General features: G+C 38.5%; 1 protein-coding gene across 1 annotated transcript in view; it reads right to left on the bottom strand.

The window, feature by feature from the left end:
• grik2 (glutamate receptor, ionotropic, kainate 2) overlaps positions 1 to 23,200 on the bottom strand; it is a 176,417-nt gene extending 153,217 nt beyond the window's left edge. The window contains exons 1-4 of the mRNA XM_029503529.1: positions 23,086 to 23,200; positions 19,012 to 19,193; positions 9,783 to 9,836; positions 6,416 to 6,589 (exon numbers count right to left, since the gene is read on the bottom strand). Coding sequence (XP_029359389.1) covers positions 6,416 to 6,589; positions 9,783 to 9,836; positions 19,012 to 19,193; positions 23,086 to 23,101 — 426 coding nt within the window. The 5' untranslated portion in view covers positions 23,102 to 23,200. The remainder of the gene's footprint in view (positions 1 to 6,415; positions 6,590 to 9,782; positions 9,837 to 19,011; positions 19,194 to 23,085) is intronic.
• Between the last annotated feature and the right edge of the window lie 546 nt (positions 23,201 to 23,746).

Here is a 23,746-nt window from a genome sequence, read left to right as displayed (position 1 = left end):
TTGAAGATTTTGCAGGCAGGAGCAGGATGGAGAGAGTTTGAGGGATCATGAAGATTTCTTGGCATGATGATGACTTGCTAATACAGTTCAGAGTAAACATAAAAAAAAAAAAATGGACCAGACTCAGTGTCTAACTCCTAACAACAAACTTTCACCCTGCCTGATGTGCCCTAGAGATAATATCTAGTAGTGCTCTTGGAACAATGTAACCTGGCTTCAGTGTTCAGACAGACCAACCTGCCAGAACTGTGCCGTCCAGGTGCACATACAGGTGTTACCAACTCTTGGTTTCTGGCACCAGCTCCTTCAAGCAGGAGTGGGCCAACTGGCATATATTTGACATGATTGGCAATATATAGTGTTTAACTATCTGCCTAAAGCACCTTTGGTCTATGCTGAAACTATTTCAATTTAAATTTACCTAGTACCTAAATTATCACTTCTATTTTTCACTGTACAGCTGTGGCAGGTGCAAATGAACGAGTGCAAATACAAGGTAAAGCAAAAAAAAAAAAAAAAAGGCAAGCAAGCAAACTTAACATTAATTTGAGAATTAATTTGAGAAAGCTGACGCAACTGCGCACACAGGAAAGTTTGCTTTAAGTGTGCCTACCAGGGTTTTATGAATCTGAATATTTTCTGGCATTCGCAAACTTTGGCCTTTGGGCGTACACACACTTTTAGTAACGATCCTACACACAGTTTTATAAAAGAGGCCCCTGGGCAGTATAGTTCCCATTCCAGACAGTGATGAAGCTGATGAGGACACTTTCCACTGTGCTCCTGTGGATGTTTTGGAGAATCTGGGATGGCATCCCAAATTTCCAGTCTCCTCAGGAAGTACAGGCATTGCTGGGACCTCTTGATCAGGTGCCTTGTGTTGTGAGACCAGGTGAGATCCCTGCTGATGTGGATACCAAGAAATTTTAAGTTTTCCACCTCATCCCTCTGATGTGTAGGGGTGCATGCATCTTGCTCCTTCTCCTCAGTCTAACCCTAATAATTTCCTTGGTTTTACTGGCATTCAAAGAAACATTGTTGTCCTGGCGCTAGACCTCCAGGTCTGCCACCTCTCTTCTGTGTGCTGTTTCACCTCCACCAGTGATCAGTCCAATGACTGTGGTGTCAGCGTCAAATTTGGCGATCCTGTGCTGACTGCATTGTCAGTGGACCTGTTCTGACCATATGTAAACTGAAGGGGATACAAAGCGTTGGGGATGGACTTTTGTCCTTTTAATGTGCACTTTATCTCAATCACTGTGAGTGGGATGGGATGATAGTCACACATGCGTCCTAGGTCTGCAATGAAGTAGTAACCTCCAGCTTCTGTCTGTATTGTCTCTTGGCCTCCCTGATGGACCTGTGTAGGTCATATCTAGCCTTTTTGTAGTCCAAACTCTGCACAGAAAGGCCCCAGGCCAGGGAACAGAACCCACGACTTTCTTAGTGTGGGGCAACAGCGCTAACTACTATGCTGCTGTGCTGCCTCACATTCATTCAAATTCACCAAAATTGATTCGACATCTATTAAGGCAACCATAACTTCTCACTTTTTTGACTGGCAGTTCCATCCTCCAGATTATCAAATTCATCCAACAAAAATTACACTGGAGAGAGTGCTGTTTAATGCTTGGATAATATCAGTCCAGGAATATGTCTGATGTCTGAGTGACATTTTTTTATATAACTCTGTTTGGATCTGACTTTTTAATTAAATGGGTTTCTATCACTGCCTCATTTAAATGTACCTACCGACATAGCATATTTATGGTATTATGAAAATAGAAATAATTCCGATGGGATGCTATGGCTTTGAATACCAACTGTGTTTTGCTGCTGCAACAAACAAAGAGACGACCTTGATGACTGAGAGGTCAGTCAGTTTTCTGGGAACAGGATAAAATTTAAAGTCTCCACCTTCAATTTATGACAGGGAGATAAATCCGGAAATTACAATCATGCCTGGGTGTCTTTTCAATTCTTTAGTCCATATAATGACTCAGACGGCAGATAAAGCAATTAACAAGGAGAGGTATTATGGTAATGAGCATGTGGAGCTTATAAGGTCACTCTTACTGTGCACGTTCAGCCACAACTCAGGGCAAGGATGCTCCAGCACAAAGTGAAGATAGCAAAGGAATGAGGTGCAGGATACGCTAATCTGATCTGTCATCCACTTTCTCAGGACTAAACCTCATGTGCTCGTTCAAATACCTTTATCACTGGGTGCAGTGACACATCCTTGGCATGTGGCCCGACACATTTTTACCTTTACACATATTAAGCAGGGAATCAAAAACCTAAATATTGAATTGAAATATTAAATTTGTCCATCCATCTTCTAGCACTTATTGCTTTTCTGGGTTGTGCGGGTGCTGGAGCTTGCGAGTCCACCACAGGGCCAACACACAGAGAGAGACAGAGACATACAAACACTCACACTCGCATTCAGACCTACGGACAATTTAGAATTACCAGTTAACCTACACATGCATGTCTTCAGATGGAGGAAACTGGAGTACCCGGAGGAAACCCACACAGACACGGGGGAGAACATGCAGGCCGGGAAGCAAACCCATGACCTTCTTATTGTGTGGCAAGAGCGCGTTACCGTGCTGCCCCTTGAAATATTACTTATTACTTATATATATTAAAATGAGTGACACTATACATATTTATATTTCAAAATCAGAACATGACCAATATCCAAGTAACAGGAGCTGATAAAGGTAAAGGTATTTACACCATAAATGTTGTAGTGCTCGAGAGACAGAGAACCTTGCACTACAAAGTTTATTTTCCAAATCTAAAGAAACATGATAAGCATGATAAGCTCTTTCTTTCTGGCCTGATCTCTTTTCAATCACACGCACATACACAAAAGCGTGACATGCATTAGGCCAAAAGTTTGGACTCACTTTCCTATTGATTTGAATGAGAAGGTGTGTCCAAACTTTTGGCCTGTACTGTACATCTTCCGGTTGCATTTGAAACATGGTTGTCTGTATTGATTGTTGCTTGTTACGTACAGATGTAGTTAGATAATAGAGCTTTCACATATTTAAGGCAATGTTGATTGATTGTTATTGTTTGTTCAACAAATAATATTTAACCCTTCATTGTTCACTTAGTTAATATTGATATAACCCTCACACTGACAATTATAAGCCAACACCCATTGATGCCACATCTACAGTTTGATGTCTGATATCACAGTAAATTACCATTAATACTTTCATTTACATTAATTATTTTTCTGGATCACATGGATCATTTAATTACAGATAAACTTTATATTTGAATTCATCATCCACTAGACTACTGCCAAAAGAAAAAAAAGAAAAAAGGAGACGGATGGTCCAGGACAAGTGAACCTTAACCCTAACCCACTTTCTTTGGAAGAAAGAATTCTTTGAAGATGTGAATATATAAACCAGTCATTTGAGCTTCCTCTGAAAAACAAACCAGTGCATGCAATCTGTTTTGTGAACGATATCAAGAAATGCCATGGTAGACCAGAGAGCTGATAGGGATTCCAGTGAACCTACAGTAAATGAAGATGTGCTGAGAAACAACACCCCTCCTCAGAAAGATAACTAGCAATGAGAATGAAGAAAAGTGCAAAGGCTAAACCCATCTCCAGAGGACCCAAAATTACCCTGGAAAAATAAAAATTCATAATAATTGCTGTTTAAATAAACTGATGTGTCAGCTACATTGATGTTTAGAGAAGAAAATTTATGAAGTATCAATATTATAGTGAATTATATTTTGAATCATATAGCATGTACTCATTTTGAATACTACACTTAAAGCTGAACAGGGATGCGGATGGAGTAATATCAATAATAAAAGTTGCAAGTGCACTGGATTTTTTTAAAAAACAAGCAATTAAGAGCATGAACCTATCCCAGTTTTACTTAACTAGGAAGAGATCATGCTAATTTCTCCCTTATCTAAAAAAACAAATAAATAAAAAAAATCAATAAAATATTTTTTTTCTTAAATATAAAAAAAATACTGTATTGAATATACAATATTACATTCTCAATACTTTCTTATATTAACATACCTTACATTTTAAATTTGGGGGTGAAAACAATGACTGCAGTAAAAATTATATTTTACAATTAATTAGTCATCTTTTTTATACATAAATAATATTTCCAAAGCATTGAACAATAAAGGAGCTACTCAATCAGAGCTCCTTGTGTGTATGTTAGGAGTCACTGGAAGCTTATCTATAAAATTTCATTGTCTTTCTCTGTTTGTGCCCACCTTGTCATCTTTTGCTCTGCTGCCAACTCACCTACCTAGTAACTAGCCTCCCACATGACAAATTTGCAGTCTTTGCCAGTTTTTTAATCTTGCCACTGTGTTAGCGTTGTTGTTATCCGGCCTAGTTTTGATTCTTGTCTTCTTCACTTCAGCTCCACAAGTACACATATACTCTGTTCCAGGCTCCTCCTCCTGCTTCACTTGTCTGCTGCCTCACTTAACCTCCGTTCCTGAATCTTATTGTTCAATTTACTACAACCACACCACATGGTAGAACTTAGGGAACTCCATTGACTCGAACTGACCTCAACAATCCCTCGTCCATATTGCTCACTGCATATCAGGTAAGAGGTTCTGCTTTGAAAATTGAAAAACTCCCCTGCAAATTGCCCCAGCACAGCTGGCTTCCCTCATTTTTTTAATTTCACCTTTTTAGTAATAAACAGTGTGAACTTCAGCTGTAAATTCAGACTTCACCCTCTCAGAGTTCAGAAGTTTTTTGACACTGTTATTGATGTGTGCAGCAAAATTAATTAATTCATTCATTTCATGTTCATTTAATTAGACAAATGACAATGGCAATGCAGATTTAACTATTTCATGTAAAACAATTGTGCTAAATGTGACAACATTAAACCTGTGGACAGCTCATTCAGTCATGATCTGCAGGTCCTTAAATTATGGCAGCACTTAAATACACACATCTGTAAATACAGCACACAGATGAAGCTGTTAATCAAGAAATTATGGAACCTTTCACCATGTCAATATATATTAGCATCTGACTGATTGCCATTTTTCTCATTAATCAGTACCCTCCTTCAAACTCACGTCATTAATTCACTGATGAGCAGGGTCACAGCATACTCCTCACACATGAATATTCCCCTATCATTGATCCAAAAATAAGGGATTTGTCTGATGACTCTCTGCAGGACAGCATCAAGTAAAGGAGACAAATATAAAGAGAAAGATTTAATTCAAACTTGTTTTTTGTCTTCTGTGCAGTTATGAGACATAAAGTCTAGGACTCATTGCAGCAGTTTTTGTTGGAAGCTAGTTGCTATAAAGGCCACTGTCTGAACTTTGTTTTGAAAAGGTCCTGTTATTACAAACACTCCATTTCAGGTCTCAAGTGGGAATCAGTATTGATTCAGCCACAAATCCAACAAAAGGGGCTTAAAATAAGTAACGCCCACTCTCCAATATCAATCCAAAAACATTACTCAGCAATCCTGCTGTTAAAAAAAAAAGAAAGAAAGAAATCTGTTACAGTATTCCCCAAATGTAAGCCACTGTTTTCAATCAGAAGCCAACATCTTTCTCCTGCTGTTGCTAGTGTTTCAATCAGTCTGGAATCAGACCAAGCAACTACATGTGCCCGACATTTAACACCTAAACAGATCTGGGAATAAAGCACAAGGGCTCTGATTTCACTTATGTCTTCCTTTCACCCACTCTCTCTTTCTTCTATTTTTCATTCATTTTTCATTCATCCCTCTCATCTAATTTTTCTTCCCTCCTCCATTGCTCTCTATTTTGTCTAACTTTGTGTTTCTAGTGGGTTGAAATTTTTTGGCAGAGTTCCCAGATAAGAGATTGGTATGAAAGCTGTGTGGAGGAACAGTTATTACAGGCGGTGTGCAATGATCAGTGAGGTTTCAGATCACAGTGAAAGAGACGCTCAGAGGCTCACAGCTCAGGGCACAAAAGTTTCTACTTTTGACTCCCTTAGATGACTCGGAAGTTACAGTAAGAGATGCCACAGCACATTCCCTGAACAAATCCATCATGTCAGGAACAATGCTTTATAGTTTAAGATGTGTTTAAGATGTCCACTTTCAGTTCCGTCCTTTACGAGTACAAATACGAATATAGATCATGTTGATGGTTGAACAGAAACGGATATGAATAGTGGTGTACCCACTCATCCCTATTAACTACTAAACAGATGCAATAGTAACCAGAGTGATATGGAACAGTAATCAAATAGATGGTGCTGTGCACATATGTTTATGTCATTCATGTCCCTCATGGAGTCCAAGAGTCAGAGACAACTAGCTATATACAGAAGGATAGGCACACCCTTGCTTTACAACCCAATAATTGATTCATTCATTCCATTTATGAGACTCACAGTCATGAAGCCATCCAGTAGACCAGAGTCAGGTTTGGGTGGAGCCTGAAGACGCTCCATGGACCATTTCTCAATGATTGAAGCCACTTGGCTGTTGTCAGTGTTGAGGATCCTGAAGCCTGTCATGTTCACACCACTGTATCGGTAAGGTTCTACATCCAATGCAAACAGATCCTGAAGAGAAGAACCATGGATTAGAGTGGGAGAGACAGACTTTACTAAACCTAATGACATCCCTTACCTTACAGGAAACACAATGGTAGGACTGCTTTGGACAGAGCAAAGATAGCAGCTCTCCTGTAAGTCTAGTCTTTTTGCTGATGGCTAATGATCTTGGACTAAAGCCTTTGTATACAGTTCAGACACCCAACTAAGTTCAAGAAGTTAAGATCCCTTTTAGATGTTAAAATGACAGCTGTTGTCATATATATATATATATATATATATTTTTTTTTTTTTTTTTTTTTTTTTTTTAATCAAAAAAATAAAGTCAAGGGTTCCAGCCTATGACCATGCAAATGTAAGGAGAGCAGCAGCTATGGATCCAAATGGATATTTTTAGAGAAACAGCCAATCACAAAGCTTCAAATTTAGTTGTGTCCCTAGCTACAGTTCAACAGAAGCTAAAAATTACACTGCCTAGCCACCTAATAGAATATTGAGTAGTTTAAATAATTTATATATAATTTATATAGTTATAATTTAACAGGAATTTAACATCAACAACACTGGAACTTGTGCAAACTAGGGAGTCATAAATGAAAGTGGTTGCCTTTCTTTACCAAAATTCCATCCTTCAATACAGACTGCACTTTAAAAAGGTTATTGCAGCATGGACTGCAGTATGAGTCCATGTGTAAAGAGACAGATAAATAAAGCTGATAATAGTTATTATCTTTTCTTGGTATTCTAATGTATGTAACTTGCCACAGTTGTAGCGTGGGACATCCTTAACAACATTAAGGATAATCCTACATAAATGTGACGCCTAATGCCAATTGAAAGGAGAAACAATTGCGTAAAGTCACGATAAGTAAAAGGTAATATCTAAACTGTGATATAGGCAGAAAAAAACTAATAATATTTTGATGATCATGGTGTATACCAAGCACATCAAACAGCACGTAATGTATCATGAGCATGCTCAACCTTACAAAATTTTTAATGTAAGGCCACTGTAAGACAGGATACAAAAAAAACTGAGATACAGAGCAAACTGTCCAGTTAGGGTATTAAAAAAAAAAAAAAAAAAACAGAACAGAAGGTAGGCTAAGTGAGAAGAAAAGAGAAAACCTGGCAGGAAATGGCTACCATATGCGACCTCAGTATGGCTAGATTGTTTGCTCTACTGAGAGAATTACTCTGGCAGCACTTCACTATGTCTACTAAACACAACAGTGAGAAACTGTAAGATTCTGTCTGCTCATCTCTTCTTCGCCTAACAGTTTTTGTATTATAAATTTCATTATCCTGAAAATACCCCAGCTGCTTGGTTTAAATTTAAATCAAATATTTCACCTGGAAGCTGGACTGACAGCAAGTTCAAGACATCTTGTACATGAAGAGATCAAAGTTACTGAATTAACATAATATTTGGAGAGAGCGTTTCTGACTCAAGCCTTTCAAATGGAATGTGAAAAATTACATATTCCAGATCTTTATCTGGACTGTTTTGCATTGACATAACTGGAGTAAAGCTGAAATCTTATTTTGTTTAATACCCTTATTTTATTTTTTTTTAAACCAGGTCATAATTTAATATAGTTGATGCAAAAACCAGGTTGTGCCTGATATATAAGAAAAAGTTGAAAAAGTTTCATACATGTCCTATACATGTTCATTGAGAACAAAGCCTTTTCATAGATCTCTGTAATCATTCATTCATTCATTCATTCGTCTTATAACGCTTGTACATTTTTTGGTCACATGGGGGAGAGGGCTGGAGCCAATCCCAGCTCACATTGGGTGAAAGCAGGGTGCACCATGGACATGTCACCAGTCTATCCATGGCCAACACACAGAGACAGACAGAGACGGAAAACCACTCACACTCATTCATATGGGCAATTTATTGTCACCAATCAACCTAGACATGCATGTCTTTGGACTGTGGTAGGAAACCGGAGTACCTGCAGGTAATCCACACAAGCATGAGGAGAACATGCAAACTCCACATAGAAAGGCCTGGGAATTGAACCCAGCCCCTTGCTGTGACACAACAAGTCTAACTTCTATTCTGCTCTGCTGCTGATTTCTGTAATCACTGAAAATAAAGTGCCATCATCCACATAAAAGTCAGATTTATTGATCTCTCTGAAGAGCTTGTGTTCTGTTTGTTAAGCAGTTTAGATTGAATTAAAGATTAAATAAATGCATTCTTTCTTGGCCATATACTACAGTATGCATTGACTAACTATTAGTTACCTAGTATTCATAATACCCATCAACCGATTATCGCTGTCTTTTGTCTGTTCAGGAATGCAGGCTGACACTGGGTAAGGGCAGGATACACCCTGGACACATCACCAGTGTAATATAGTACACATGTAGACAGAAACAATCATTCACACGCAAAAGAAAAGCAAAGTCCACACAAAAAGGTTTAAATTCAGAACCTTTTGCAGTGGCAATAGTGCTAACTACTGCGCTGCCATGATTACTCATTTCTAATAGTATTAATGTTAACATGTCACACGGAGAACGGCTGGTTTGTCAAGACTGTACAAAGGAGAAAGAAAGCACAGTCCACACTAGCCCCAGATGAGAGAATAATTTCACATAGTGTATAATGCATTCATTTAGTCAAAATCATAATTATAAATGGGCAGTTAACACTCATAGTATGTAAGTTTTGGTTTTGAACCACTGAGGGCAAAGGATGGATGGATGGATGGATGGAAGAAGATGGACACTAGGATAAACTGGCCAAACGGTTGACTCAATATGAAATATTCAGGAAGAAGAAAGAAGAAAATGACAAGGAAGAAAAAAAAAAATGAAAGAATAAGTTAACAAAGGAATAAGAAGAGAAAGGGAAGAGGAAGAAGAAGATGAAGAGCATTGACATGAGGAGAAGCAGGTAGACTAGAAAGGGTTAGGGTTAAGGTTAGGGTTAGCTAAAAAAGGATATAAGAATAGCTGCTGAAAACTATAACGCAATTATTTTCTTTGCCACTGAAAAACACGTTAAAGGGGAAAATGAATGATCCAGAAAAAAAATTTAAAGTGAACAGTTGAAAATGAAGATTGAGAGCAGTTTCATCTCATTTTGAGCATACAGCAATTCTTGAGAGATATGAGGATATGGAACTATGAGGTAGACCTTATGACAAAGCATCTGTGCCACACAGCCTCCTTTTCTGCTTACCAGTGTGGTGAAGATATAGTGATAATACTCTGTCATCATCCCCATGGCGAGAGCCTAGGAAAGAAATTGACAGAATGAGGTAGAGAGAAAGATAGGAATAAGGGGAGGTTTATATATAGCTAGAGCAGCAGATACAATATGTTGTCATATTTTGGTAATGTGACACGTATTTATCTTTTTGTGTCGCTTTTACCATGTAATGTGAAGAGGCATTTTCTGCTACACTTCTGCATCCACAGGTTAAAACTTAAAAACACCACCCAGCAAAATAAAGCAAGCGATAGTCCATCACAAATTTGCCATATCTAGGTAAACATACAAGGTAATGGATGATTTGTAGAGATTAGAGATCAGGATCAATGTTAGAAACAATATAGGAAGACACCCTGTAGTCAAACAAAGACCTTGACAGAATTGTAGTTAAAAATTGTTTTGCAGCTGCTGTTAATTTCAAAAACCCTGTAAGTGAGGTGTGACAAACATCACATAAACAAGGGGATGCAGTGTGATACTTTCAGCATGAACTCTGCTGGACACAGGGTCTACTAGTACTGCCAACGAAGATACAGAACAAGCAGCTGTCACTTGAAATAAAACACTGTCACTGAACATAAACCATGGACAGCTTCCTTCCTTGCCGCTCTGCCTTCCACTCACCTGTCCTGATCAGCAATCAAAGCTCATGCTCACCTGCTGCAATATAATCCAGGTTCAGACTTCCGCTCTTTCATTCTGTCCTTTCAACCCCATTCGGACCCATTTCATCTTGTGAGAAAGAATTTTTTTTGCCTTTTTTGTGTGACTAATCCTGCCTTGCCTCTGTCTCAGGTTACCTGCCGGACTGTGTCCTCAACCCTCAATCAAGCCATTATTGGATTAACTTTAACATTCACTTCCCCACACATTGAATCATCCCAGAACTGCAGCTACCCACTCCAACATCTAGAGACCAGAGTCCTAGATCACTAAAAGAAAACTGTTCAGATTTACCGTCTTTTAAAAAAAGTCACTTTTTTGCTCACCTGTTGCTTCCTCTGCTCATTGGTTCATATCCCAAATAAATCCATGGACGAAACAGAACAAGAACTGTACAACATAGTTTTTACAAGTAGGCTCATAATTTTTTGTCTGTAATTTCAAAGAGTCATTTTGTATTGGGTCATTTTCATGGGAGAGCATTTAGCTTTGCGTGGAGGCCATCACTGCTATAACTTGAAAAGCTGATAGCTGTCCCATATGAGCATTTTGCCAAGAGGTTGAAGTTCGTTTTTAGTCAACTTGATCACAGTGTTTCTGCTTCTCACCATCTTTTGGCTTCTTGTCAGGGCACCTGTGATGGATTATTTAGTGGATTTTTGGACTCTGGTTGTAGACTCCCGAGGAAGCCCTGTGAGGCGTATTTGTGAAAGGATTAAATGAACAAATTAAAGATACATTTTCCTGTTGAGATGGACCAGCTAATCTAGACTCTTTGTTTTCTCTAGCCATCAGGTTGACAATCATCGCTATGAGCCGTGCCAGGAGAGAACCAGTGGGGGGTCACCACCTCGTAGTGCAAGTACAAAAGTACGAGGTGGATGCTTATTTTGAGCCAAACGCCTCTCTAGCCTGATCTTCCTTGAATCTGTTAGTCCCAGCTAACCCTTGTAAAGGACAAGTTACTTTCCCACTCCAAATTCTCATTGATTCTGGTGTGGAGGGAAATTTTCTGGATAGGTAGTTGGTTAATCAATGCGGTATTTGTCTGAAGCCATGTCTGAACCACTGATTCATCATACACTAGATAGCAGAGGTTGCTGTATACAGTAAACCACTCATATTCATCATTTCTTGCAATCATTGGGAGAGCTCTCCTGGTATTAGGAGACCTTTGGCTAAAGCTCCACAACCATCTAAATGACTGGTAACGTAGTATGATCCTGGGATGGAGCCCTCATTGTTATTCTGTCTGCTTCAGTTGCCCCTGTCTCCCACTGGTAATTTTGCTTGTTCCTCCTCTTCTCAAGTCCCTGATTTTGGTTATGTACCTCCAGATACCATGACCTCACTGAAGCCTTCGCTAAGGAAAAAAGTCCTCATCTGCCACATTACCGTCCAAATGACTGTGTCATCGACTGAATTCCTGATGCTTTTTTTCCTACCAGTTAGCTATACAGTCTGTTCCCTTATAATTTACATGACGCCTTGGTTTCAGACGTAATCCCGCCCTCCACCTATCTCTCAGCACAGGCTTCTTTTTTTCTTTTTTCAATTATGATGTAGGTAACCAAGAGTTGTTCATTCGTTTCACTCAAAGTGACTTTTTTCTTGTCTAGAAAGATCACAGGAACATACCATAAAGGAAATGTCATTGTTACTGGAATGTTTAATGGTGTTATTCTTTTGTGTAACTCTCATTGATTGTTGAAGCCTTTTCGAACAGAAATGTGATGTCTTATAGCTATAATCTGCATTCAAATGTGTTTTATGAATGGCAAATTCCAAGACAGTTATATGGATAAGAATATTTTTCAGGGGTATTTGTCACAGTTGTGCATTTCTATTTCTGTTCATGTTTTGTAATTAAAATCAAATCAGATTCATTTATTTTGGGCCAAATCATAACAAAGTTGCATCAAGGCACTTTACATGTTGAGCAGTTCTAGACCAAACTCTTCATAAAATTATTTAAAGAGCACATGGCGACAGTGGCAAGAAAAAACTTCCTTGCTTGCTTCTTTCCTTAAGAGGCAGAAACCTCGGTCAGGCTTAGGGGGGTGGCCATCTGCCTCAACCGATTGGGTTAAGAGGGGGAGAGAGACAGTGCTATTTTTGTGTTGACACATAATGTCTACTTGATTGGTAGAACTATTTTGGACTAAAATTTGGAATTTTGTTGAATGTCTTTCTTCAGAAGTATTGATACATGTATGAAATACACAAAATGTATTGTTATTTAGTTGAAGCAAGTGATCTCTGAGAGTCTTATATTTTGCAGTTGCAGTTTTGCTTTAAGTTATCTTACCTGTTGTGTTTTCATACACACATTCAAGTATCTGGAAGCCATATAAATTGGTTCAAGTAATTGCAAATAACCTAAATGTTTTGATTTATTCACAATGTTCTAAAAAAAAAAAAAAAAAAAAAAGCCATCCCCCATGAGGTCTCCTATGAATAGATCTTGCCCCCTACTATACAACTTTTACACCCCTGGTCTAAGGGACTTTAAAATAACTTATCTTATTTTATCAGCCTTATTTGTTCTCCCATTTCTCCTTCTGTTTATTGGGCCATATGCTTAAGAAATCACAATATTTTTTTTTCATAAGACTGTCTTTCTATCTTATTTAATAAAATCCATAATAATAAGAGACCAAACAAGAGATTTAGAAAAGTATAAAAATGAACCAACTCTAATTTAAGTCTCAAGGTGTCTGAATGCCAGGAAATGTGAATCTCACCAGTCTAACCAACATCAGCATCAGCAGTCAGTGTTTAGGTTCAATGTCCCAGAGTGAGGGTGAGTTACATATAGAATGATTAATAAGTGTGCCACATTATATTCTTCTTATTACTAAACCACACTTTCATTGTGAAGCAGAGCTGCTTAGCCTCTCAGAGAGTTTGGACAACATACTTAGGAAAAAATTTATCTGTGCTACTTTGTTCTGAGAGGCAAACTATGACTGGATGATCAATCAAACTTTTGGTTTGCAAGTTGGACAGAGTTGTGATTTCAGTAAATAAAAGGACTATAGATGTTTGAAACATTTCACCCAAGACAGCAGTCATATGACTACCCAAACTCAAAATGGATGCATTGGGGGAATCTTGATCAATAAAGAAACAGCATTTTGCTCTTGCAGTCCAATTTATGATTTTGGGGATTTTATAAATACATCTTTACCTGAAAATCTGAGCTCTGCCTTTGTCATGTTCATTATGCATCAGACCTTTTGTCATCTGTCTGCAATTGCCAATCATCATCTGAAGTGGCTCTGGGATGTTCGCAAACAAGAATATATATTTGTTTGGACCATTACGAAGGCAATCTGTCTCTTAAAATCTTTCTCAGGGGATCAGATTATCACCTTGCTCTCTATTGTCAGCCAAACTGTGTGTGTGTGTGTGTGTGTGTGTGTGTGCGCATGTGTGTTGGTACCTCATTCCACTGTTTGTAGCTATATTGTGGGGTCAGAGTTGTGCCTGCCATGCTGAGACACACTAAACTGATATGAATCACAGATTGGAACTGTGTGCAGAGGATGATTAAACAGGCAAGAAAGGAGAATGGCTACTGGAAACCTTCAGGACGTCAACAGCCTCTGTCTGAGACCAAGCCTACTCAGTGGTGCTTCACACTTCACACTATTTCCTGGATTTTGGCATGACAGATGGGTGGTACAAATCTGTATTCTATATTGACTTCTCAGAAAATAAGAAGACATTCTGTTCAGCTATTAAATTTGAAAGCAATCATCAAAGCGGTAGGACAAAAAAAAAAAAAAAAAAGTCTTTGGTTGTCTCTAGTTTTGCTGTGCTTGCAGATAAAATCATAAACAAATGCTCCTTTCTTCACAAAAATGTGTGACAGGTTAGACTCTGACTTCAGTTCTGTTATTTTTACTTTCAACATCTGCCCCTTGTCATCTTAATTCTGGACATTTCTTAAGCAATGTTCAATTCCTCAGCTATGTTCAGACATAACTGACCTCCCTGAATCTAGCCCTCTAACAGTGAATGACAAGCAAAATCTTTTAATTGAGCACAACTAGCACCACTAACCTTGAATAAACACAGCAGGTTTTGTCTGCTTTTGTCTTTATCTAACAACATTTTGATGTTGGCAGTGATTATGATAGATTATGATGATTATGCAGTGACAGGCTGCACTACCTATGCTATTGTATTAGTGCTTAGATTTATAGGTTAGGGTAACTAACCCTTACTCTTTACTTGGCTTAGAAAGTTAAACTGAGTGTCCAAATCCCATTATTTATTTCTTATTGTTAAATTCTCGTTATAAAAAGTTTGAAGATATTAACACTAGGCAAAAATCAAACTCATGTGCTGTATCTGTATTGTGTACCAACGGAACATAAATTTGACATTTTGTTCAGTTTGTGATTCCTAAAAAAAAAACCAAACCCCCCAAAACAAAACCATGAATAACAATATTTATCAACATAGTTTTCCCCTGCAAGTCTTGGACTGTTTTTTAAACATGGATATTAATGATCTTTGGATCTTGAGTTTTTTTTCCTCCCAGGTTACACAGAATGTGGGGATCAAGGGTGCGCTCAGAGCTGATGAAATACTTATAATCTCAAACTTATTATCAAGATAGTTATGTCTCTCATTACATCATATTAGCAGGGTTTCATCAGGATATTATTAACGAAAGGAGTCCCTGACTTTCCATACCAATCCACCACTCAGGCATTGATTGAAATCCCTGGGAAATAGACAGCGTTTTGGAGGTGAATCATGTTGTCTTAAATATTTGATAAACTCTACAAACTGGATAAAATGTGAAAGGTTGTTAACTGAATTACATACTGCAAAAGTCCTTGATATTCTTCATCTGCATGATAAATAACAGCTATAACATTATGACCTTGTGCCTAATACAGAGCCTGCCAAAGCAGCACTGACCCGTCAAGGGCTGGACCTAACTTGACCTGTGAAGGTGACCTGTGGTTCCTGGCGCCAGGGCAGTAGTAGAAGATCCTTAAAGTCCTGGAAGTTGAAAGGTGGGGGGCTCCATAGATAGGACAAGCATAAGACTTGCTTGTTCAGCGCATTCCACGCATTGAGACCTGGAGCTTCTGAAACCTGGTCAACACCTTGAACTCCTGAATTCCTGTACCATTTTTGGACACTCATAACCCAATCTGTGCTTCAGTGGTTTTTCTTTCTTGGACCACTTCTGGTAAGTCTTGACCACTGTAGACCAGGAACATCCCACAGAGCTGCAGTGTTGGAGATGCTCTTTACACATCACAGTTTGGTCCTTTTCAAAGTCGCTTGCATTCTTAGATTTTTCATTCTTCCAGTGTCAGCTTCAGGACAAAATCTTTCCTTGTCCCAAGGTAAGCAGATAATCAATGTTTATCACTTTAGCTGTCAGTGGTCATTATGTTGATGAAATGTTTCATTTTTTTGTGATGTTTAATTAGCACTCAAAACAATGTCAAGTATAACTGATGTTAATTTTTTAAATAAGACCTTGAAGCATTTTTAGATTGAAAATATCTTCCAAAATAACATTTATTATTTTTCCTCTCAGTTTTCTGCTAAATAGTTTTTTGGAAACTAAACTCTTGGTTGTGCAATGATGGACAGATTCATCCCTCAGTCTTGCACAGTGTTTTGAAATTATTAAAAACATATCCCTAGTTGTCATGTAATCTAAAGGACCCAAAAAAACTAAATTAGTGTTGCAAATATCTGTAGCATAGGCACAAAGTTTACAGGTAGCCAATTAAGTTAAGACAATTTTAATGTTACGCATACCTATACATAATATTATAACTTTTTCATAGTGCTGTACGAGCAATGTTCATTCATATACAACATAACATGATGGTCAGTGTGGCTCAATAAGGATCATATTTATACATCATAAACGGCACACTATATTAATATTAGAAGCTTTAACTCAAGCATGTACACAGTGGCACAACTGCCTTAAACAACTGGATATACAGTACAGGCCAAAGGTTTCGACACACTTTTCTATTCATTTGAATGAGAAGGTGTGTCCAAACTTTTGGCCTGTACTGTATATTCTGATACACAGCAAGTTGGAAAAATTTGACTTAAGGCTGAGAATTTGAAATTTTTTTGTTTTTGTGAAAACTGACAAAACCTCCATCCTTTGTCACGATAATAAGCGGTCAAGAGAGTTACACAGAGCCAAAGTAATTTTTATGGCACATAAAATAGATCTTTAGAATCACATTAACTAATGATGTACACTGTTGAGCTTAATGGAATTTAATGATAATTTTATAATATAGGACACATGTATCATCTGCATATGATTTTGTGTAAATTGTTTATGCTGATAGAGAAAACTGTATTAATTCTCTCTAAGTTACCTTTTCATGTTGAAGCACTGATGTTTGCCACAAAAACATTACTGAAAATGATCACAACCATTGTAAATTTGGTCATGTGACTGGATTTTATTACCCCGTAGGTATGAGCGTGATTTTTGTACCTCCTGCGTGCACTGACATCTCACTGACAACATCATTCAAAAACAATAAATGTGTCTATAGCTACACCTTCAAACATCCATTACAGATTTATTATTTCTCCCCATTAATTAATCATGCTCTCCCTATTCCGTGACCAAATCAGTCTTAAAGCCCTTTTTAGGTACACATTGAGGCTTTTCCTTTTTGCCATGCCTGCTGTTTTGTTTTTTTTTTTTTTATAAAATTATCAAATTGTTCAAAATTTTCACTAAATGCCCCACATATACAGAATAACCCATGGCACAAAATAAATGATTTTATTCAATGTACCAGGGGATAGTAACTCATAAAACAAGAAAAAACTAAAGATGGACATTTTTTAAGTTATTGTCAATGAAAATAATTAAACAAAGTAACACTAATGTGTATGGGTTATTGTAAAGCTTATTGGAAGCTTTATATGATCTTAAGTTAGACTCATTACTCTCAACAGTAATCATGGAAAATCTTATCTAAAGCCTCTAATCGTGAGATTATTTATGTATCGCATGTCCATGACTTTATACAGTCAGTGGAATAAACCAAGACAAATATTTTCTCACTCTTAAATTAGAAAAAGTACTCTGGGTATAGCATGGACAAACCAACGTGACCCGTCACCCATCAGTTTGTGAGCTGGCATTTTGAAGCCTCCAGTTTATAATTTGTCCATTTGCCATCTTATTATTTATTATCTTATTTATTTTTAGAAAAAGCACATCTGGAGAAAGGGAGGAAGTTGAGAAGATGTGAGAGCTGGATCTGACCAGCTCTGTATTCTACAGGTCAGGTCAAGTCACAATATGGGACAGTTTGTCAGTCAAGCACTGGCCACCTCGTAATGCATACCCTACCCTGCCCTAATGCATATCCCATTCAAAGGCTATTTTCCTCCATATAGAACCATCATTTAATCAATGGATATTATGCTGTATAAAAAAAAAAAAAAGATTTAAAACTAGAAACTGAGACCATAAACTCATGAGGAAAATGTTTCCTGTGGTACTACATCAAGAGAAGTAGGAACATTTTCACATAGATTTCAATACAATGCAACTTCATTTTACCACCATGAACGAACCAAGTCTAGGCCTCTGAATGAAACACTGCTTGGCTGTGATATTTACTAGAGCCACCAGGAGTGTTCAAAGTGACAGATAGATTAAATTTTAACAACAACAAAAATTGCATCAAAGTAGACTGATCCAAATGCAACCTAACTTCACTGACTGGCTACAAGAAAAAACACAGGTTGGACCATTTCAATGCTTAAACACTCTAAACATGACATGATACTGTGAAATGTATACAGTACAGGCCAAAAGTTTGGACACACCTTTTCATTCAAATTAATGAATGTGTCCAAACTTTTGGCCTGTACTGTATGCTGCAGTGGACTTAAGTGGGTTCATCATGATTTGACCTAAAACAAGGTCTTAACTCTCAAATAAATGAGATGAGAAAGAAGTTCAATTTGTGGGCTCAAACATTTTGGTCCCTGCAAAGCTCTAATATGCCACATTCATAGATTAATATCAAACGGAAGGTTTATTTTGTCTGACATTGTTTTACAGAATCTGCATTGTTATTATTTCTGGCACAAAAGGCAGTAGGATCACAAAAAAAGTAAAGGAAAATGAACACAGGCAATGAGATCACTGAATCTGTATGTCTGCACAGACATCAAGGAGCTCAGTGACTTCAAGCAGGAATGTGTTTGTTTGTTTATTTTACATATGCACCGACAGATGCACTTACTCACTCACCAAATACTGCATGCACAGCAATCAAATTTAATTATGAAAAGTTGTAATACTTTTATTTAAATAAATATGAATACAAAGTATTGCACTGTGAATGTTATCCCTTGTTGTTGATTTGTTTATATTATCCTCATTACTGTTTCTAGCTGTAGTAGAACTATACACATTGTTTATTTATCATTAGTATGCAGTTACACACACACACACACACACACACACACACAACATCAGACATACACTCACCTGCCTCAGGATCCCAGCAGCCATTTCATGGCCACAGTCAAAGATGATATGGAACTCCTTTCCCCTCTTCATCTCCTTCAACAGCGGCTTAGCATCCTTGGTCTCAGCAGGCAGCTGCCGGATCTTAAGTCGGATGTTGTACCGGGAGGGTGCCTTTATGAGTTCTTGCAAACGAATCAGACCTGAAAAAAAAAAAAATAATAATAATAATACAGTTATTCTATACATGAGTCATTCAAAACGCACTGTGAATTGTTAAAAGAAAAAAGAACCTAAAGAAGGGCAATGTCAAAAAAATATATGCATTGAGGACAGCCATTGAGGAATGAACTGAATGGTGCCACAGGGCAGGGGGTAGGTTAATCTGATAAAGTTGCTGGTCCCCACTGCACACACGTGTCAGTGATATACTGTACATGATATGCTTCTATTGCCAACTATGCATTTTTGCAGCCAGCAGGATTCTCTTGACCGTACATCACTAACAGTTAGGCCCAGCCCCCTGGTTGGAGAGCTGTGGCTCAGCATACGACTGCTCACCAACCAATCTCGCCATACACGGGAGTTAGGAAAGATGCCTACCGTTGAGTAAGTAAGGCATTTCTTCAGTAAAAACAAGAGGGGGAAGTATTTATTCAGTAAACTCTGGTATAATCTGCTTTTTTATTACCTAGCTAATGTTACTGTAGCAGGTACTGTAGGCTATGCCTTTTGACTGGGTTTTTTACATGTTGAACTGAGTTATGTAGCTTAACACTAGTGGGTGCTAAAATATATATTATGCCAACTTGCAGACAATTAAGAGAAAGTCTACAGATATTGCTTCTTATTTAAAGAGTAAAAAAAATAGCAAATGAGAGAGAGAGAGTGGACAGGGGAGCAGCAGGAAAGGCTTTGTGTGTAGGAGAATGTTTCTATCTGCCAGTCCCTGCCTATTGCCAGTCATTTTTTAACAGTAAATGTATACCTTCAAATTCATTCACTCCTTCTCTACCACTTATCCGTTTCCAGGTTGCACGGGGTGCTGGAGCCAATCCCAGCTGACATTGACTGAGGGCAGGGTACACACTGGACAGGTCGACAATCCATCCCAGGGCCAACAAACAGAGACAGACAGAGACCAACAAGCACTCACACGCAGACCTACGGGCAATTTAGAGTCGCCAATTAACCTAAACCTCTTTGGACAGTGGGAGGAAACCAATGCAGGCATTCAGTCCTTCTCTACCACCTTCCACACAAGGTAACCAATCAATCATGTTTATGTTAAAGCTGAAGAATATGTATGCATCAGAGATAGCAAGCGGTACAGCCAGGTGTTTGTTTTGTGGTGTGTTTTTTTTTTTTTCTTTTTTGTCCTTATGGAAACACTTCATTAAGATAATAGTTATTTTTCAGCATAGTTGTATAAATTGTTGTAGTTGAAATGCAATGTCTGTGCATTAGTTGGTGGATGTTTTGCATTTTTTTCTCTTTTCTAAATATAACACAATAACAACAGCACCAGTCTAGTGTAAAATATCTACGCACAATCGAGGTATGTTCACTGGAGGAGAATTTGTGAGTTATGTTTGGTGTTTGTCAGAAGCAATTGTCGTAGTAATATGGAGAAAACTTCACAGAGCGGAGGTGAGACTTCCATCTTGTTTATATGGAACAGTCAAGACTGTTTTCATTTTAGCTGTTGTGCTCAAACCTAACAAATCTTGAGGAAGTTTGTCAATTTCATAATCATCATATGCATTTTGGAAAGTGCTGCACTTTTTTCACACACCTGGAGAAGCTCAAACCTGAATTTAGCATGCATATGAATATTAAGTCAAATGTTACAATGCCATTCTAAGACAGGGAGGACAAGCAAACTTTAAATTAAATGGGGTAGATTAAGTTTCAGGCAATTTAAAGGGATGTACGAATCAAATGTTAATGTGAGAAAACACTCCTATAACAGGACGTTTCATGTATACCAGGGCTGAGAGATCCAGATCAGACATACATTAATTCATTAATTCATTCAATCATCTTTTACCGCTTATCTGTTTCCGGGTTGCTGGGGGTGTTGGAGCCAATCCCAGCTCACATTGGGCGAGGGTGGCGTACACCCTGGACAGGCTGCCAGTCAATCACAGGGCCAACACACAGAGACAGACTCACACTCACACTCATACTCAGACCTATGGACAATTTAGAGTCACCAGTTAACCCAAACATGATGTCTTTGGACGATGTGAGGAATCGAGGGTACCCAGAGGAAACCCACACCAGCACGGGGAGAACATACAATCTCAGAGACACAGAAAGGCTCCAGGGCCAGAAACCGAACCCGCAACCTTCTTATTATGGGGCAACAGTGCTAACCACTATGCCACCGTGCTGCCCCCAGATCAGACATATATAAGGCAAAAAATTTGGAAAATACAATTCATTCAGCTGTTAGCGAATAATTATTCAGTCTTAATACTCAGTAATAATATTCAGTATGTTAAGTTTGGTTCATAGGTCAGATTCAGATCAGAACGTGTTGAGGAGAGCATTTCTCTGAGCTCAATTTACAATATCAGATCTCTGGTCTTTTGCTCTGACAGTCAATAACACTCAAATGTCGCATTCCCTTTCAGGTATGCAAGGTGTGGGAACCAGTCCTGGTTCAGCTCTTCCAGATCCCTGCCCTAAAGTAAGGTATAAGGTTCTCTTAGTGGGGAAATGGCTGGCATAGGGTCCACTGTCAACACATCTCAAGACATTTTCACTGTTTATTTTACAAGATGAAAAGGGTTGGTAAATAGCCCCCTCTTGATTTCTTCAGGTTTACCTTCCTTGAAAAAAATCTGATTGCTAACAAGTGTCTGACATGAACCAGGGCATTGGGCAACAAACTATTATTAGATAGATTTCCAGTCTTAGTAATCAGTCGTTTTCTACCATATATTCTTTGAATGGAAGATTGTGTTCTTGTTGCTATTGTTACTATTTCAAACTCATCCACTGTTCTAAGTCTGACCTCTACTACAATATAAATCCAAATGTTTTAGTATTTGAATATTAAATTCATAAAGATGATAGTGAAGATACAGAAGTAACCAGTTTTATATACAGTTAAAAGTTACTGTGATTACACAGATTGACAACTAAAAGTGATGACAAGAACTGACAGCTGAATTCACACTGACTGTATCAGATGGTATTTCAAAACCTAGCCAAGTATGAGTCCATAAATCTCCATACAGAAACATAATTCTAAAGCACAGCAGTCTCCTGTGTCTCTCCCTGCAGCCCAGCATCCACAGATTTTGGCCTTCGGCATTTTTGTTTACTCCCTACTTCCATGTGAGTGTACTGCACTGTGGGAAACCAGTTTGCAGTGTGCTGCAGTAAATTCCTGATGTCCATAAAATTAAACGCTGTTGCGCACTGTTATCCCCAGAGTGTTGACCAGACACTTACAGTGTTACTAGAGCCAATTTTGTGACGGCAGCTGTGATTCACAACATCTAAGCTGATCACAGAAATTGTTTCTGGTCTTCCACTAACAAACTGTAAATTGGAAGCTCGTGGCTACTGAACATCAACAAAAAAACAACATCAATACATGTGTACATGTGCATTTTAAAAACTGTGAAACACAGAGTGTCAGTAAATAAACTTAATGGACCTTTATACAGTCCACTGGTCCACCAGTGCGGGGGCCCACAGGGATTTGTCCAGTCTACGTTGCTTGGCTGTTCATGTCACGGATTGCTATTGGGACAATAAGAGGATAAACTAACTGGAACTGTGATTTCGAGCAGTGACTGAAAAGGAGATATTGAACAGAGCTTTGGGGTGGAAATTCTGTTGGGTTGTGCTTTTTGAGGTGAGTTTGTGATCAGGGTTGAGAGGACAGCTTGGAAAATGAGCCAGAGGCGGCGTGACGGCCTGAACGGACGGACTGCGTGAAGAGACGGGCCTGGAGAGTGTTGTGTGTTATGTTGGCCATCGGGCTTCCCACCGCAACTGAGACACCGCTCGCTATCCCAGCAGAAAGGGACGGTCCTTCTGAGACCCACATTGTGCGTGAGTGACATAATGTTATACCTGTGACGGATCGCATTCCCTCTCTGCTTCCCAGCTGTCACCGGCTCCGGTTTTGGCGGATTCCCTCTGCTACGCGAACGAAGCCTGTTTTATAACTTTTGTCGGCTACCCCGCTCTAGTCGCTGCAGTTTCAGCCGCTCCCCCCACCTTCGCTCTACACTGACATCGGGGGCGACGCCCTGACAGGCTCTGGGCGGAGCTTACCAAGGACTGTAGTGAGAATCTTATTCTTCCTTCCTTTATTCGTGTTCACCTGTTGTGATATTTTTAAAATATTTAGTGTTCTGGGCAACTAGCTTAGCTATTTTAACCTTGATTAACGGCTGATCGTCTTCTTAGGAAGTGGGGTTTGGGGGGATGTGGGAGGAGCCAAGTTGATAAACCTCATACTTGCTTTTGCATGTTTTTTGTTTTGTTTTTTTTTTTGTGCATATGTTTCGCATGCCTGTTTGTAGTAGCATGTTGAGGCCTATCTCTGGCAAGTCTAATTGGTATTTCCCTGCCACTCCCCTTCCATTCAGTTGCATGTTATCTGCTGAGAACCAAGTGTAATTAGTGAGCCCTGAGAATTTTGTTTCGTTTGTTTCTTTCGTAATAGTTATTGTTATTTGCCTCTGTGGTCTATTGGTGATTTGTAAAGAACTCTCATTTCATTTGACAA

This window comes from Echeneis naucrates, chromosome 6 (assembly GCF_900963305.1).
Source record: "Echeneis naucrates chromosome 6, fEcheNa1.1, whole genome shotgun sequence".
Classification (NCBI taxonomy): domain Eukaryota; kingdom Metazoa; phylum Chordata; class Actinopteri; order Carangiformes; family Echeneidae; genus Echeneis; species Echeneis naucrates.
Note: the sequence above shows the minus strand (reverse complement) of the source record. Positions and strands in the feature narration are given on the sequence as shown.